This window comes from Hemitrygon akajei, chromosome 7 (genome assembly GCF_048418815.1).
Source record: "Hemitrygon akajei chromosome 7, sHemAka1.3, whole genome shotgun sequence".
Lineage (NCBI taxonomy): Eukaryota > Metazoa > Chordata > Chondrichthyes > Myliobatiformes > Dasyatidae > Hemitrygon > Hemitrygon akajei.
This window is the reverse complement of record NC_133130.1, coordinates 133,373,649-133,391,374: the sequence shown is the minus strand read 5'-3', so window position 1 is coordinate 133,391,374 and position 17,726 is coordinate 133,373,649. Positions and strand designations below refer to the sequence as shown.

The 17,726-nt window shown below is 44.6% G+C and overlaps 1 protein-coding gene across 9 annotated transcripts in view; it reads left to right on the top strand.

Moving 5' to 3' along the window:
- The window catches only part of pitpnm2 (phosphatidylinositol transfer protein, membrane-associated 2), a 316,594-nt gene that overhangs the window by 112,281 nt on the left and 186,587 nt on the right, over positions 1–17,726 (top strand). For all 9 annotated transcript variants that reach the window (XM_073051985.1, XM_073051991.1, XM_073051992.1 and 6 more), the window contains one exon: positions 8,880–9,042. In XM_073051985.1, coding sequence (XP_072908086.1) covers positions 8,965–9,042 — 78 coding nt within the window. In that variant the 5' untranslated portion in view covers positions 8,880–8,964. The remainder of the gene's footprint in view (positions 1–8,879; positions 9,043–17,726) is intronic.

Here is a 17,726-nt window from a genome sequence, read left to right as displayed (position 1 = left end):
CTGGTATGGGAACTGTACTTCCCTCAGTTGCAAGACTCTGCAGACAGTGGCGTGGACAGCCCAACACGTCTGTAGATGTGAACTTCCCACTATTCAGGATGTTAACAAAGACAAGTGTGTAAAAAGGGCCTGAAGGATCATTGGCGACCTGAGTCACCCCAACCACAAACTATTCCAGCTGCTACCATCTGGGAAACGGTACCACAGCATAAAAGCCAGGACCAACAGGCTCCAGGGCAGCTTCTTCCACCAGACCATCAGACTGATTAACCCATGCTGACCCAACTATATTTCTATATTATATTGATTACCCTATTGTACATACTGTTTATGGTGGCATATATGTACCCTGATAAAAAATTTACTTTGTAATTACCCCTCTAGTTCAAGAGCTTAATGGTTGAGGGATAATAATTGTCCCTGAACATGGTGGTATGAGTCCTGAGGCCCCCATACCAGCTTACTGATGGCAGCAGCAAGAAGAGAGACCCTCTGATGAGGACCGCTATTTGAAATGAAAGATGGGGTCGATTTTCTGTTGACAATGAACTCTGAGGGCCTTCATTGATGGAGTGGGAGTCAGAAAAGTGTGGGTATTGGTAATTCATAAACACAAGAGATACTACAGGTGTTGGAATTCCAGAGGAACACACACAAAATGCTGGAGAAATACAGCAGCCCAGGAGGCATCTATAGATGGGGGATTAACAGTCGACATTTTGGGCCCAGACCCCTCATCAGGACTGGAAAGGAAGTGGGGCAGAAGCCAGAATAACAAGGTGCTGGGCTGGGGAGGAATACAAGCTGGCAAGACCATAGGAGCAGAATTAGGCCTTTTGGCCTATTGAGTCTGCTCTGCCATTTCATCAAGGCTGATCTATTTCCCTCTCCGCCCCGATCTGTCTTCTCCCTGTAACCCTTCATGCCCTGACTAATAAAAAATGTATCAACCTCTGCCTTAAAGAGCCTCCACAGCTGCCTGCGGCAACGAATTTCACAGATTTACCACTCTCTGGTTAAATATATTCCTCCCCATTTCTGTTCTAAATGGATGTCCCTCTATTCTGGGGCTGTGTCCTCTAATCTTGGAGTCCCCTACTATGAGAAATGTCCTCTTCACATCCACTCTATCAAGGCCTTTCGACATTCTTCTGAATTCCAGTGAGTACAGGCCCAGAGCTGTAGTGTTAGGTGAGTCCAGGTAAGAAGGAAAGTGGGTGGCTGAGGGAACGGGGGAATTACTTATTGCTGCCTGACCTGCCGAGTTCCTCCAGCATTTTGTGTGTTTTACTCTGGATTTCCAGCATGTCTTGTGTTTACAGCCCTATTCTGTACATCTTTGGAATGTGGAAGCACACGTAGTCACAGTGACAGAGTACAAACTTAAGAAGTGACAAATCTCAATATGAAATTTCTTAGTCTCCAGCCTCCCTATTTTGCTACTAAGGTTGTAAGTGGTGTGCTTTAGTCCGACCTGGAACTCATGTGATTCAGGACCCAATGAGATCACATGAGAGTTTCCACAGACAAATAATCGTCCATTCCAAATGCCCCATTCAGCCTGCACAGCGGATTCAGCTTGGCCAAAGTCTAAATCTCTTATGTAATAGGAATTCATTATCCAGATAGGAGAGCAGTGGACAGATCACCCATTGTGTTGCCAGTAACACTGAATTAATGCCTTCTATTAGCAAGCAAAGTACTCAATCAAAGTCCCAATCAATCAATTCTCTTTGTACAAGTCTGTGTTCTCGTTCATCAAATTGTCTGCCCTGTATTGTGGAATTTTTCAATCAACGAGGATGTCTCTGTCCAGGACTTGAGGAAATGATCTGTTGGCATCTCGGTTTGGCCCTGAGTATGAGGTATACATTCAGAAAAGCCTTCCTCAGCATGTACAGGGTAGCATTCTGGCTCAGAGAGTTTTCCCATATCTTTCTGAAGATTCATCCTTGAACTAACTCTGTCAAAAGCAGCTGAACATTAACACAATAATACACACAAAGTGCTGGAGGAGTTATGCAGGCCACACAGCATCTATGGAAAAGAGTAAACATTTGATACTTCATCAGGACTGGAAAAGGGAGATAAATCAGTAAGGAGGTGGGGAGGGGAGGAAGAAGTACAAGGTGGTAGGTGATAGGTGAAACCAGGTGAGAGGGAGGGGTGAAGTAAAGAGCTGGGAAATCGATTGGTTAAAGAGATAAGGACTGGAGAAGGGGGAATCTGATAGGAGAGGACAGAAGGCCGCGGAAGAAAGGAACAGAGGAGGAGCACCAGAGGGGGGTGATGATGGGCAGATAAGGTGAGAGAGGGAAATGGGAATGGAGAATGGTGAAAGAAAGTGGGGGGGCAGTTACTTGAGTTCAGGAAATCAATGTCCGTGCCATCGGATTGGAGGCTACCCAGTCGAAATATAAGGTGTTGCTCCCCTCACCTGAGTGTGGCCTCATTGCAGCAGTAGTAGAGACCCTGCTCTGACATGTCGGAATGGAAATGGGATCTCCAGCAGGGGATCCTGCTTTTTCTGGCGCACAGAGCGTAGGTGCTGGGCAAAGTAATCTCCCAATCTACATTGGGTCTCACTGATAACCAGGAGAAGTGACACCTCACCTGGAAGGACTGTTTGGGGCACTGAATGATAGTGAGGGAGGAGGTGTAGGGGGCAGGTATGGCACTTGTTCCATTTGCAAGGATAAGTACCAGGAGAGAGATCAGTGGGGAGGAACGAATGGACAAGGGAGTGGCGTAAGAAGAGAGCCCTGCGGAAAGCAGGTAGTGGGGGGGGCAAGCTGCACTAGGTGGTGCGATCCTGTTGGAGATGGCGGAAGACACGGAAAGTTAGGTGTTGGATGCGCAGGCTGGTGGGATGCTAGTTGAGGACACAAGGAACCCTATGCCGAGCAGCTGTGCTCCTTCCGCCAGAAAAATTGGGATGTCTCGCCGGCCACCTATTTCAATTCTACTTCCCATTCCATTCTGACATGTCAGTCCATGGCCTCCTCTGCTGCCGCAATGAGGTTGGAGGAGCAACACCCAATGTTCTGTCTGAGTAGCCATCAATCTGATGGGATAAGCATCGATTTCTCGAATTTCTGATAATTGTCTCCCCTCACCCCCACCCTCTCACCTCTCTTTTCCAGCCCTGATGATAGGTCTTAGTCTGAAATGTTGACTGTCTACTCTTTTCCATAGATGCTGCCTGTCCTGCTGAGTTCCTCCAGCATTTTGTGTGTGTTACTTTGACTTCCAGCTGCTGCATACTTTCTCTTGTGATTCGGATATTATCACAGCCGTCCTGAGCAAGAGAGATTGGAAAACAATGCAGGTCGCTGATCACCACTACTCTTCATTGGAACTGTTGAGTTGGTACATGAGGAACAGGGTAGTCTAGTGGTTAGCACAATGCTTTACAGTGGCAGCTACTCGAGTTCATTTCCCGCCGCTGGCTGTAAGGAGTTTGTATGTTTTCCCCATGACTGTGTGGTTTCCTGTAGGTACTCCGGTTTCCACTCATAGTACAAAAACATACCGTTTAGTAGGTTATTATAAATTGTCCTATGATTAGGCTAAGGTTTTATCAGTGGGTTGCTGGGCAGCACGGCTTGAAGGCCTGGAAGGGCCTATTGTGCGCTGTATCTTAGTAAAATAAAATAAAAATTTGAAAGGGCTGTTTACCTTGTTTTGTGTTTCTGTATAACCAGTTATTGAACTGCAGGCAGAGAGGTCTTGTCTTAGCTGCACAATTAATAATAATGATAAATATAACAAGACAATATAATGTTAGTTAAAAGCCAGATTAAATAAATACAAAGTTTGTAGTTTAAATTCAAGAAGTTTGTTTATTTGCTAATCCAGCAATAGAGTATGGAGTAGGCCTTTCCAGCCCTTTGAGCCACGCCACACCAGCAATCCCCAATAAACCTAGTTAACCCTAACCTAATCACAGGGCAATTTACAATGACCAATCAACCTACCCAGTCTATCTTTGGACTGTGAAAGGAAATTGGAGCACCTGGAGAAGACCCACACTTTGCACAGGGAAGATGTACAGAGATTCCTTACGGAACAACACTGGTATTGATCTCCAAACTCCAGAGTGTCCCAAGCATCACACTAACTAACCACTACGCTACTGTGGCATCTGAAGAGAAATTACATATGTCACCAAATGCTACCCTGAAATTCATTTTCTTTCGGGCATTCACAGTAAACAGACAGACAGACATACTTTAGTGATCCCGAGGGAAATTGGGTTTCGTTACAGTTGCACCAACCAAGAATAGAGTAGAAATATAGCAAAATAAAACCAGAAATAATTAAATGATAATAAGTAAATTATGCCAAGTGGAAATAAGTCCAGGACCAGCCTATTGGCTCAAAATGTCTGACACTCTGAGGGAGGAGTTGTAAAGTTTGATGGCCACAGGCAGGAATGACTTCCTGTGACACTCAGTGTTGCATCTCGGGGAATGAGTCTCTGGCCGAATGTACTCCTGTGCCTAACCAGTACATTATGGAGTGGATGGGAGTCATTGTCCAAGATGGCATGCACCTTGGACAGCATCCTCTTTTCAGACACCACCGCCAGAGAGTCCAGTTCCACCCCCATAACATCACTGGCCTTGCAAATGAGTTTGTTGATTCTGTTGGTGTCTGCTGCCCCAGCACACAACAGCAAACATGATAGCACTGGCCACCACAGCCTCGTAGAACATCCTCAGTATCGTCCGGCAGATGTTAAAGGACCTCAGTCTCCTCAGGAACTAGAGACAGCTCTGACCCTTCTTGTAGACAGCCTCAGTGTTCTTTGACCAGTCCAGTTTATTGTCATTTCGTATCCCCAGGTATTTGTAATCCTCCATGATGTCCACACTGACCCTTTGGATGGAAACAGGGGTCACCGGTGCCTTAGCCCTCCTCAGGTCCACCACCAGCTCCTTAGTCTTTTTCACATTAAGCTGCAGATGATTCTGCTCGCACCATGTGACAAAGTTTCCCACCGTAGCCCTGTACTCAGCCTCATCTCCCTTGCTGATGAATCCAGCTATGGCAGAGTCATCAGAAAACTTCTGAAGATGGCAAGACTCTGTGCAGTAGTTGAAGTCTGAGGTGTAGATGGTGAAGAGAAAGGGAGACAGGACAGTCCCCTGTGGAGCCCCAGTGCTGCTGACCACTCTGTCTGACACACAGTGTTGCAAGCGCACGTACTGTGGTCTGCCAGTTAGGTAATCAATAATCCATGACACCAGGGAAGCATCCACCTGCATCACTGTCAGCTTCTCACCCAGCAGAGCAGGGCGGATGGTGTTGAACGCACAGGAGAAGTCAAAAAACATGACCCTCACAGTACTCACGGCTTGTCCGGGTGGGTGTAGACACGGTTCAGCAGGTAGACGATGGCATCCTCAATTCCTAGTCGGGGCTGGTAGGTGAACTAGAGGGGGTCTAAGTGTGGCCTAACCATAGGCCGGAGCTGCTCCAGAACAAGTCTCTCCAGGGTCTTCATGATGTGGGAGGTCAATGCCACTGGTCTGTAGTCATTGGAGCCACTGGGGCGCGGCGTCTTCAGCACAAGGACGAGGCAGGACATCTTCCACAGCACAGGAACCCTCAGGAATACAAAGAAACAAAAAAAGAAAAAAATAAGCAAGCAATAAGTATTGAGAGCATGAGATGAAGAGTCCTTGAATGTGAGCCCAGTATTTGTGGGAACATTTCAGTGTTGGGTTCAGTATTGAAGTTAACCCCTTTGATTCAAGAACCTGATAGTTGAAGGGTAATAAATGCAAATTAGTAATAAATAATGAGAACATGAGATAAAGAATCCTTAAAGTGAGATCATTAGTTGCTAGAACATCTCAGTGATGGGGCAAGTGAGCGTAGTTATCCCCTTTTATTCAAGAGCCTGATGGTTGAGGGGCAGTAACTGTTCCAGAACCTGAGCAGATGGATGGAAGATTCAAAATAACGAATGTTTTGGAAGGAAAAAATATGGAAAGGAAATGCAAGGTATGAACAAGGAGCTAGAGTCAGCCCTGCAGTTGTACAAATCTGCTTTACTGCCGAGTCCCTCCATTAGTCAGGATCGACCATGGTTGTTGCATCTTAGCTGTCTACATTGATAATGATAAGTCAGTGCAGAGCACTGGAGAGCAAGCTGTTGCCCATGCAACAAGATCCCTCTCTCCATGCAGCTGATGAATCCAAAGGAATGGCAAGGTCCAATACAGTTTGGCATCAAGGATTGCCCGTCAGTGTTGAACTCAATGTAGGACTGTCTTCAGGACTCCGGCTCCAGTTTTTTCCTGCAGGGTTTACTCCTGAAGCCTTCCCCATGAGTGGGTATAGCTGATAGTGTGAATGTGGAGAGGATATTTCCAATAGTGGAGGAGTCTAAGACAAGAAGACACAGCGCCAGAATAGAGGGATGTTCACTTAGAATGGAGATGAGGAGGAATTCCTTTAGCCAGAGGGTGGAGAGCCTGGAACTGATTGCCACAGGCAGCTGTAGAGGCCAAGCCATTGGGTATATTTAAGGCAGAGGTTGATAAGTTCATGATTAGTTATGGCATGAAGGGATAGGGGGAGAATGCAGGAATTTGGGGCTGAGAGGAAAAATGGATCAATTGTGATGAAATGGCAAAGCAGACTCAATGGCCAAATCGTCTAATTCTGCTCCTGTATCTTATGGTTTTACAGTACGGATGCGTAGAGGTTGGAGAGGATGCAGAAGAGATTCACTAGGATTAGAAAGTATTACCTATAAGGAGAGGATGGACAATCCTAGGTTGATTTCTCTGGAGCTGAAGAGCTCAGGGACATTCTGATAGAAGTTTATTAAAATATGAGAGCCATAGTTAGGGTTGGTAGTCAGTCTATTTTCCAAGGTAGAAATGTCCGTTACTGGAGTGCAGAGGTTCAAAGTAGGAGGAGGGAAATTTAAGAGAGATTTCCTTGGTAAAAGTTCTAAACTGAAAATGTAAGGTTCCTGAATTGCACTGCCAGGGGAAGTTGTGGAAGCAGATAGACAGTGAACAGGCTGGAATTTGGGGCTGAGAGGAAAAAGTTATGCAATATATATATTTATGTGTGTGTGAGGTACAGCATGGAATGGACCCTTCGAGCCATGCAGACCAGCAACCCCCGATTTAACCCTAGCCTAATCATGGGACAGTTTACAATGACCAATTAACCTACTAACCAGTACACCTTTGAACTGTGGGAGGAAACCAACAGGGTCATGGTAGAACGTACAAACTCCTTACAGGCTGCAGTGGGAATTGAACCCGGTTGCCTGTAGTGTAAAGCGTTGTGCTAACCACTATGCTACCATGATGGAGGCAATGAGAGGGAGTCGTGTCCTGAGTGCTGGGAGGTCTTTAGTGGTCGATACTGCCTTATGTTATAGTTAGGGTACTGTCTTTATCAACGTGGAGCAGAGAGCAGGTTTGTAAATCTGGTGGGAGCAAAGGATGTTAGGAATGGCGATGGTGGAGTGCCATGGGAGGTGTGTGGGACAGATGGCAGGGGTGGGGTGGTGCAAGTGCAGACACACCCAGCTCTGAGACACCAGGCGAGGTCATTTGATTCCAAACAATTGGTTTATTGATCATTACAGAGTGTCTCTGGTGCTTCCCGCTCCCTCCCCTCTCCCTTCCCCTTTTCCCAACTATGATTCCTCTCTCTCTGCCCCCTTCCTACTCTCAATCTACAATACCCATATCAGAATCAGGTTTATCATCACTCATATGTGCCGTGAAATTTGATTGTTTTTGCAGCAGCAGTACAGTGCAATACATAAAATTACTGTACTACTGTATAGTTTAAATTGGCATCATATTTGGAATAGACATGATAGCCTTGTTCCTTTGTTGTACTGGTCTATGTTCTATGTGTAAATCTCTTTTTAATCACAAATGTAGTTTGGAAAGATTATTAAATTAATGACCCCAAGGATTCTGCCATTGAGATGTTCAGTGGGCTTTACGACTGAAGGCAAGGTAGTTAGATGCTTTGCAAGGTCTACTTGAGTGGTAAAGCTGTTGTATGTACAGTTCCACTGTAGAATAGCAGATTTTATGTCTGTTTGGGTAGATCTCTCCTGCTCATTTCCTCACTCAGTGATCGGCATTTGCTCAGAGAGGGTGAAGGAAACATCTCAGGATGCTTCACACTATCAAGTTTGCTTGACGTTTGGTCGCTATGCAGGATGGGAATTTGAATGGTTAATGAGTTCAGATACCTCTGCCTAGAACAGAATAGTAGAAATAAAGGGAAAGTACCTTGTGCTAATTAATTTTCCCTTGAGCACACCTGATAAGTGTTGATTTTAATAGTTACTTTAAAACTTTGATATTTCCTTTAATAATTGTGTATAAAGGTTTTTCATTTGCAGAATTGTTCAGATATGAGGTGCTGTGGTGTTCTGTTGCGAACATGCCCCACTTTCCCTGAACATTGGCCATTATTCCTGCTGCTGCTGTTACTTTTTCTCTCTAGAACATCAAAATCATGCATCATCTATCTCTCCATACCTAGCAAATGTGATTGGTTAGACTTCTAAATATCTACTGTGTTGAGGAACAGATTTTGCAAGGTATAACGTTTGAGAGAAATGTCTTGTTAGTAACTACAGCACTTCATTTTCAATGTTAGCACCAGTTCACAATACTGAGATTAGCTGTATTAAACACAGCGGTAGTGCCAGCAATTGGATGGTTAGAATAAGGGGGTGGGTTGGGAGAGGATGGGTGGTTAATTGTAGCCAATGAATTATTGAGGTGGGTGGGTTATATAATGCTGCCTTCAGGCTTAAGAGCATTATAAATATTTATTGAGAAAGTGTTTAAAGATTCTGTTTTTCTTTTTCTTTTCAGGCGTGTTTAACGAAGCATAAACCAAGGGTTTGCCAGCAGTCGTTGGATTAATTTTAAACTGTGAAAAGACCTTGCATAAGGCAAAATGCTTATAAAGGAATATCACATCCCTCTTCCCATGAGCGTTGAGGAGTATCGTATTGCACAACTGTACATGATTCAGGTATGGTCTACAGTGGTCGCACATTGTAACCGACTTAATATTACTGGTCATCTAATCAACCAGTATTGCTGGATTGAGGAATGTGTGATGGTTCTGGTGACGCGGAATTGGTTTGTGTTAGTGCAACATGGGGAAGATTTCCCTCTGTCCCACACAATACATTTTTAACTTTGATTCTATAACAGGCAAAGATTATTGATTCTGCCTGGTGCTGAATGTTATGTCTCTGTTTGTAAGCTTTATAAATTAACTAGGTATTTGATGCAAGAATGTTGGAAAGGTAAGGCTGGAACAGAATCAGAATCTGGTTTTATATCAGTGGCATATGTTGTGAAATTTGTTGTTTTCCAGCAGCAGTACATAATAATAAAAACAGTATAGATTACAATAAGAAATATATATTTTAAATAAACTCTATGGGCTTCCAGCTAGGTACATGATGAAGGTGGCAGAGTTTCTCATCGAAACATTGGTTAAAATTGATAGCTGTACCCGGCTGAAAGCCTGAGAAGAATTTATTTGTCATATACGCTGGGAAGGCACTAGATCCTTTTTCATATATAGTTCACTATATATATATAGGGAAGAAGTTGTTCCTGAATCGTGAGTATGTATCTTCATGCTTCTGATGGTAGCAATGAGAAGAGGACATGTCCTGGGTGATGGGGGTCCTTAATGATGGATGCCACCTTCTTTAGGCATTGCTCTTTGAAGGTGTCCTCACGCTGGAGAGGCTAGTGCCCACGATAGAGCTGTCTGAGTTAACAAATTTCTGCAACTTACTTCGATTCTGTGCAGTAGCCCTCCCCCCCATAACAGGCAGTGATGCAGCCAGTTAGAATGCTCTCCATTGTACATCTGTAGAAATTTGCTAGAGTCTTTGGTGACAGACCAAGTCTCCTCAAGCTACTAATGAAATATAGTCGCTGTTGTGCCTTTGTAATTGCATCAATATGTTGGGTCCAGGAGCTCAGAAATGTCGACAACTAGGAACTTGAAACTGCTCACTCTTTCCATTTGACAAGGACTGGTGTGCTTATTTTTATCCTTGACCTGTCCTTCCTGAAGTCCACAATGAATTCCTTCGTCTTATTGATGTTGAGTGCAGGGTTAACCTGTGAGAGTGTTGTTTCACTTCAGAGCGCTCTGGCCAGATTCAGATTCCGATTTCTTTGTCACACATACATTTAAACGTACAGTGAAAATGTGTATTTGCCTCGTGGTTAGAGGAACACACCAGACTTATAACACCTGAAGATATAGGAGCAGATTTAGGCCATTTGGCCCATCAAATCTGCTCTGCCATTTCATCATGGCTTATCCATTTCCCTCTCGGTCCCAGTTGCCTGCATTCTCCCCATTTCCCTTCATGCTCTGACTAATCAAGATCTATCAACCTCTGTCTTAAATATACCCAATGTCTCGGCAATGAATTCAACAGATTCAGCACTCTCTGGCTAAAGGAATTCCTCCTCTGTAATAAATAGATGCCTCTCTATTCTGAAACTGTGGTCTCTGCTCCTAGACTCCACCCATCTTAGGAAACATCCTCTCCACATCCACTCTATTGAGGCCTTTCATCATTCGATAGGTTTCAATGAGGTCACCGTCATTGTTCTGAATTCTAGTGGGTAGCAACCCAGAGCTATCAAATGCTCCTCATATGGCAAGCCTTTCGATCCCGAAATCATTTTTGTGAACCTCCTTTGACCCCCCCCTGCATTGTCAGCATATGCTTTCTTAGGTGAAGGGTCCAAACCTGCACGCAATATTCCAGGTGAGGCCTCAACAGTGCTAACCAACAAGATCAATTGTCTGTGAAGCATCTTCCACTCAGCACAATGTTCCCACGGGCTTTACTGGAGAGCCTGCTGGGGTTGGGATACCCAGTTCTGTATATATCAAGGCCATGGATGAGTGTTTTGGCACTGGATGAAAAAGATGCGTGGTTGAGTCAGGCAAGGTCTTGTAGCGCAGAAGCAGCCCATTTGGCCCATTATCTCCTTACTAACTATGAAGGGCTCATCTGTGTTAATACAGTGAATTGGGACACATCGAGACCTGGACATTTTGGCCCAATTAGGAGGCTGTCCCAATTAGTTGAAGCTTCTTGGGAATGGTTAAAAAGGAATAAAAAAAAGACTAACTGGATAATAAATTATGTATTTAAATGAAATACAGAATGAATTAGAACACTGCCAATATTACTACAGTGCTATAAAATGTGTATTAGTTCCTGGTAGTTATTGTTGGAGGAATTGTTGATCCTTTCAAATTCAACAAGATGATTGTTGATCCTTTCAAATTCTTCATAGTTTCTAACTTGTTGAAGTAGCGAAATAGTTTCATTTTCACTCCTGGCTGTTTCTGGCATCTCCAAGCCTGAATGCATGAAACCACAGTAAGCGAGACAGTTCTGAATTGTCTTACTGCTTATTTCATGCAAACTATCAGTGACAAAAATCACTGCTTCTTTAACACAAGCACACACAACGGACGCTATTTAAAAGCTGATTGTTCTAAGCATGGTTTAATGTCTGACGGCCACACAAGTGCATGTGACTGACACTATTTAAAAACTGTGGGCTCTAAGCACGGTGCACTGTCTTAACGGCTGCACAAGTTCATGTGACTGGTGCTAATTAGAAACTATTCGGGAACAGTCCTTGACTTCTCTAGTGCCTTTAACACCATCCAGCCCAAGATCTTAAGGCACAAACTAACGGAGATGGGAGTAGACTCTCACATGGTGGATTGGATAGTGGACTACTTGACAGATAGACCTCAGTATGTGCGGTTGGGAGACTGTAGGTCTGACACGGTGGTCAGCAGCACAGGGGCGCCGCAGGGAACCGTACTCTCTCCGGTCCTGTTCACCCTGTACACATCAGACTTCCAATATAACTCAGAGTCCTGCCATGTGCAGAAGTTCGCTGATGACACGGCCATAGTGGGGTGTGTCAGGAATGGACAGGAGGAGGAGTATAGGAAACTGATACAGGACTTTGTGATATGGTGCAACTCAAACTACCTGCGTCTCAATATCACCAAGACTAAGGAGATGGTGGTGGACTTTAGGAGATCTAGGCCTCATATGGAGCCAGTGATCATTAATGGAGAATGTGTGGAGCAGGTTAAGACCTACAAGTATCTGGGAGTACAGTTAGACGAGAAGCTTGACTGGACTGCCAACACAGATGCCTTGTGCAGGAAGGCACAGAGTCGAATGTACTTCCTAAGAAGGTTGGCATCATTCAATGTCTGTAGTGAGATGCTGAAGATGTTCTATAGGTCAGTTGTGGAGAGCGCCCTCTTCTATGTGGTGGCGTGTTGGGGAGGAAGCATTAAGAAGAGGGACGCCTCACGTCTTAATAAGCTGGTAAGGAAGGCGGGCTCTGTCGTGGGCAAAGTACTGGAGAGTTTAACATCGGTAGCTGAGCGAAGGGCGCTGAGTAGGCTACGGTCAATTATGGATAACTCTGAACATCCTCTACATAGCACCATCCAGAGACAGAGAAGCAGTTTCAGTGACAGGTTACTATCGATGCAATGCTCCTCAGACAGGATGAAGAGGTCAATACTCCCCAATGCCATTAGGCTTTACAATTCTACCGCCAGGACTTAAGAACTTTTTAAAAGCTATTATTAATGCTTTTTGAGATGGTGATTTAGATGCATATCATATTTTTTTTACTGAGTTAAGTATTGTATGTAATTAGTTTTGCTACAACAAGTGTATGGGACATTGGAAAAAAAGTTGAATTTCCCCATGGGGATGAATAAATTATCTATCTATCTATCTATCAGACTCCTGTCCCAATTAAGTGGCAGAATGTCCCAAATAAGCAACTGTCTCGATTAACCGATGGCACATTTAACTGGAATCCACTGAATGGTTTCTGCTTTAGGAGTTCAAAAGCTCACCCAGATGCTGCTTTAGTTCTGTTAGCATTCCTGAGTGTCAGAGGACCTCACTAGCTGAGTGGGTATCTCAGAAATTTTCTGAAGACTTTTCAGCTTTATCAGGCAGTGCCGACCAAGGCGATTTTCCTCCATTATGATGCAAAAGGTGGTTTGGATTATGGTACAGTTATAAGGCTTGAAACTCAGTTCAGCTTCCAGTGTTGTACTTTAGTTTCACTCAGCTTGGTTTGTTTTTGGGGAGATACTGTAACACAACACTCTGCCATGGATGGTCTCAAGCCCGATTATGAAAGGAGGGCCAGCAACCCCATCCCATGAGAAACTCCAAAGATTTCCTCCATGGGAGAGGTAGACTCTGCCTAGGAGACAGAGTATTGTGCAAAAGTCATAGGCATACGGACTGAGAGTGGAAAGGGGGCAGGGATCGGGAAGCACCAGAGAGACATTCTGTAATGATCAATAAACCAGTTGTTTCAAATCAGATGGCCTTGTCTGGCGCAACTGCATCCACGCCACCCCTCCCCTCCCCTCCCCTGCCCCCTGTACTACTTCTCTCCCACCTGTCCCACCCCCCTCCCACGGTGCTCCTTTGCTCTTGCCAGATTTACATTTTTGCTCTCTGTCCACATTGACAAATACAGAACTGTGCAAAAGTCTTAGGCTCCCTAGCTATATATGTATACCTATAGACTTTTGCACAGTACTATAAATGAAGTTCTGTGATGGACACACAGTGCCGATCGACCTTCGGCCCAGGACAGAGGACTCTGGCAAGCTGCTGTCGGTGGCCTACGCCCCAGTAGGGGTGACGAGCTTCAGAAAAGAAGAATGCAACAGCACATAGAGCTGCTGCTGCTTTGTGACTCTGGTGACTCAGGTTGAACCCTGACCTTCTGTGATGTCTTTGTGCACTTCGTGTGTTCTCCCTGTGACTGTGTCGACAGGTAAGTTGCCCCTGTTGTGATAGAATCTGTGAGAAGTTGATGGGAATGGTGGGATAAATCAAAAGGGAGCCGTGTAACTGGGGACCTGAAGTTGGTGTGGGACAGAGAGCTTGTTTGCCTTGCCGCCCACTCGCTGCTGGTTGCTGAGGAACGCTCTGGAGTTGGGACCAGGTACAGAAACTGCGAGACGGTGCCAAGTTGAGAGCTTCAGGCTTCAATGTTCTTTGGAAGAATTTCTGTTGAGTTCAGAACTGGATGTTGAATTTACGTGGTTGTGTTAAAATTTAAGGACAACAGAGATTCCAGTTAAAAAACGGTGGTTATCTAGAGCTGTGTTAGCAAAGACAAGGGAAGAATTTTCTATAATGTAAATTATTTTTAGCTTTCCTGGGTTTGAATGATGAATCCAATAATTTGCTTAATTCATTTTAAAAATTTTAATATCTTATTCTGAAATAAAATTGAATATTAATGTCATCCTTAATATTTAGCATGCTGGTGATAGTTTTTCCATGTTTAAATTTATTTGGTGTGAAATTGATTAAACTTGGACACAGGATATCCTGCTTTTAGCATTTCGGCTCTGTTGAGTTTTCTCATTTCCTCATTTTCATTGAACATTGATATATGATGGGCTTAGTCATCTTGTCAAACGTCAAACATAATTCTACCATGTGGTGTCTGAGGTACACTTTCACCATGGGGAGGGTTATTGAGAATAGTGGGAGCAACTTGGAGTATAGAATGTTTGCTCGGCCACTTTGAGATCGAGGAGAAGGAGGTGTTGAGTTTCTTGTGGAGACCATTAAGGTATATAAGGCTCCTAGGGCCCGATGGAATATCATCTGCTTACTACGGACGGGATAGGCATGGGTGACTATGGCAGCGTGCACTCAAGCCAGCAACCAATGGACAAATGCTTAACTAGCTTCAAAATATCATTGGTTGTCAGCTGGTAGTTTCAATCGACTTTAAACACCTCTATTGTGAATGGCGATTGATCTTGCACATAAAGAGTTTCAAACTCATTCAATTTACAGTGATCAATATCCGTAACTGATAAGCCAATTCTGTATAAATGCAGCAGTTTTCTGTTCAGACTTCAGAACGGTGTGGGTGACCAGGGGCCATGCTGTTCCCCTTGTGCACAAATAAAATAAAAAGTGTGGTTGAGTTGGGAATGTGTTCTGAGCTTCGTTATTTTATTTTAATTTATTTTATTATAGTCAATGATAGAAATTTAGTAAGGTCTCTGACAGGGTCCTGCATGGCAGTCCAGCAGGTTAGATCCAAGGCAGTCTGGCAGATTGGACCCAAAATGTTTTTGGGAACAGGAGGCAGAGGGTCCTGAGGGGTATTTGTCTGATCAGAAGTTTTGACTAATGGTGTACCTCAAGGGTGGGTGATGGGACCTCATGTGTGTGATGCAGACTTTTGACACGGATTTGAATGCAGGGGGTATGGAATAGTAAAGTTGCAGGGGACACACAAATTGCTGATGGAATAGTAAAGTTGCAGGGGACACACAAATTGCTGATGGAATAGTAAAGTTGCAGGGGACACACAAATTGCTGATGGAATAGTAAAGTTGCAGGGGACACACAAATTGCTGATGTCTAAGTTGGTAAAAATTCGCCAATCGATGGTCCCAAACCCAGCTGCAAAGGAGCAGGGTTGGGCATGGAGCTAGCAACCCCATCCTGTAAAACCCCAGAGCTACAGAAATGCTAGCAGAAGCTCCAAAGACCTCATCCCTGGGAGAGGAAGGATCTTTGAAAATGGGTTACACCTGGTGACGTAGGGGTGGGGTATACACGGTAAATAGTAGCACTCACGGGAGCTCTAATGAACAGAGGGACCTTGAGTTGTGCAGCCTGATTGTTGGTTGGTGGAGGCACAAATTCTCTAAACATTTATGAAGCATAAGACATAGGAGCAGACTTAGGCCATTTGGTCCATCGAGTCTGTTCCGTCATTCCATCATGGCTGATTTATCTTCCTTCTCAACCCCTTTGAAACACTGACTAATCATGAACCTATCATCCTCTGCCTTAAATATACCCAAGGACTTGGCCTCCAACAGCCGTCCATGGCAAGAAACTCCACAGACTCACTACCCTCTAGCTAAGGGAAACAGAGCAGCAGTTCTAGTGCTAATCCAGAGCTTTCATGACCACCTGTATCTCTCACCATCCATCTCCATTGCAGTCTTGCCCTTCACTTCCTGTGGCAAGTCCAAGTGCCTAATTCCTGGCCCAGCCTGGCACTGCCAGTACAGACATTCTTTATACACCAGGGGTTCCCAACCTGGCATCCATGGCATAAAATGGTATGGGAACCCCTGGTATACACCATCTCTTCTGAGCCCAATAACAACAACATATTACACACAGACATACTTCAAAAGCATTTTGCTCCTTTATGCTTTGTTGAGCTGTGTTTTGCATGATTGCAGAGCAGAGCAAAGATGACACATGGGAGATTAATGAAAGACAGTGTAAGTTAGGACTGAAAGAATGTGCAATTGTCCATGAATTGTCTGCACCCATGGAGCACAAATGGAGCTTTTTCCTTATTGAACCGCCTGGAGTATTGTGTGCAGTTCTGGTTGCCCCACTACAGGAAGGATGTTGAGGCTTTGGAGAGGGTGCAGAAGAGGTTTACCAGGGTGCTGCCTGGTTTAGAGGGCATGTGCTATCATGAGAGGCTGGATAAACTTGGGATGTTTTCTCTGGAGTGGGGGAGGTTGAGGGGAGATCTGATAGAGGTTTATAAGATTACTCAAGGCATAGATAGAGTAGAGAGTTGTATCTGCTTCCCAGGGTTAAAATATCTAAAACTAGAAGGCGTGTATTGAAGGGGAGAGGGGGTAGGTTCAAGGGGGATGTGAGGGCTAAGCTTTTACTCAGAGAGTAATGGATGCTTGGACTGTGCTGCCTGGTGTGGTGGTAGAGGCAAATACGTTAGAGGCTGTTTAGAGACGTTTGGATAGGCACATGGATGTAAGGAAGATGTTCATTTTGTCGGTAGGAGGGATTAGCTGGTCCGGTATGTCATTGGGCCAAGTAGCCTGTGCTGTATTGTTCGATGTTCGGTGTTTTAGTCTCATTAGCATAATTTGGTCAGCATAACATTCTGAGCTAGAGGGCCTTTTCCTGTACTGCTCCATGTTCTTTAAGAGTACGTGAAATAGTTTGAGAAACCAGTGTAGATCTGCTGAGATGTTTTTCTGATACTCCAGCAAACTGAAAAACAACAGTGATTTCTCTTAAAATGTCAGTCTGCACAATCAGGGAAGCTCACCAGCGCCTCTGCTTTCTGAGGAGGCTGGAGAGAGCTGGACTTCGCACATCTCTACTCATGTCATTCTGCAGATGTGCAGGAGAGAGCATCCTGACGAACTGCATCACTGCACCATACAGAAACTGCACAGCAACAGACAGGATGGCACCACAATGGGTTGTCAAAACTGCCCAATGATCACCGGCACCAGCCTACCTGCCATCAAGGGCATATATACAGAAAGATGCTGGTAAATGACCTGTAAAATGGCAAAGGAACCCACCTACCTGGCTCATGGTCTGTTTGCCCCACTCCCATCAGGGAGGAGGCTACACAGCATCCACACCAGGACCACCAGACTTAAAAACAGTTCCTTTTCCCAAGCAGTAAGGCTGATCAACACCTCCACCCACTAACCCACCCCTCCACACCCCCAACCACCACTACTTCATCATTTCCTGTCAGAGTCACCTTATGTACAGACACTCCTGTGCCTAGCATCACTTAATGGACATTCAATCAAACTATGTAAAT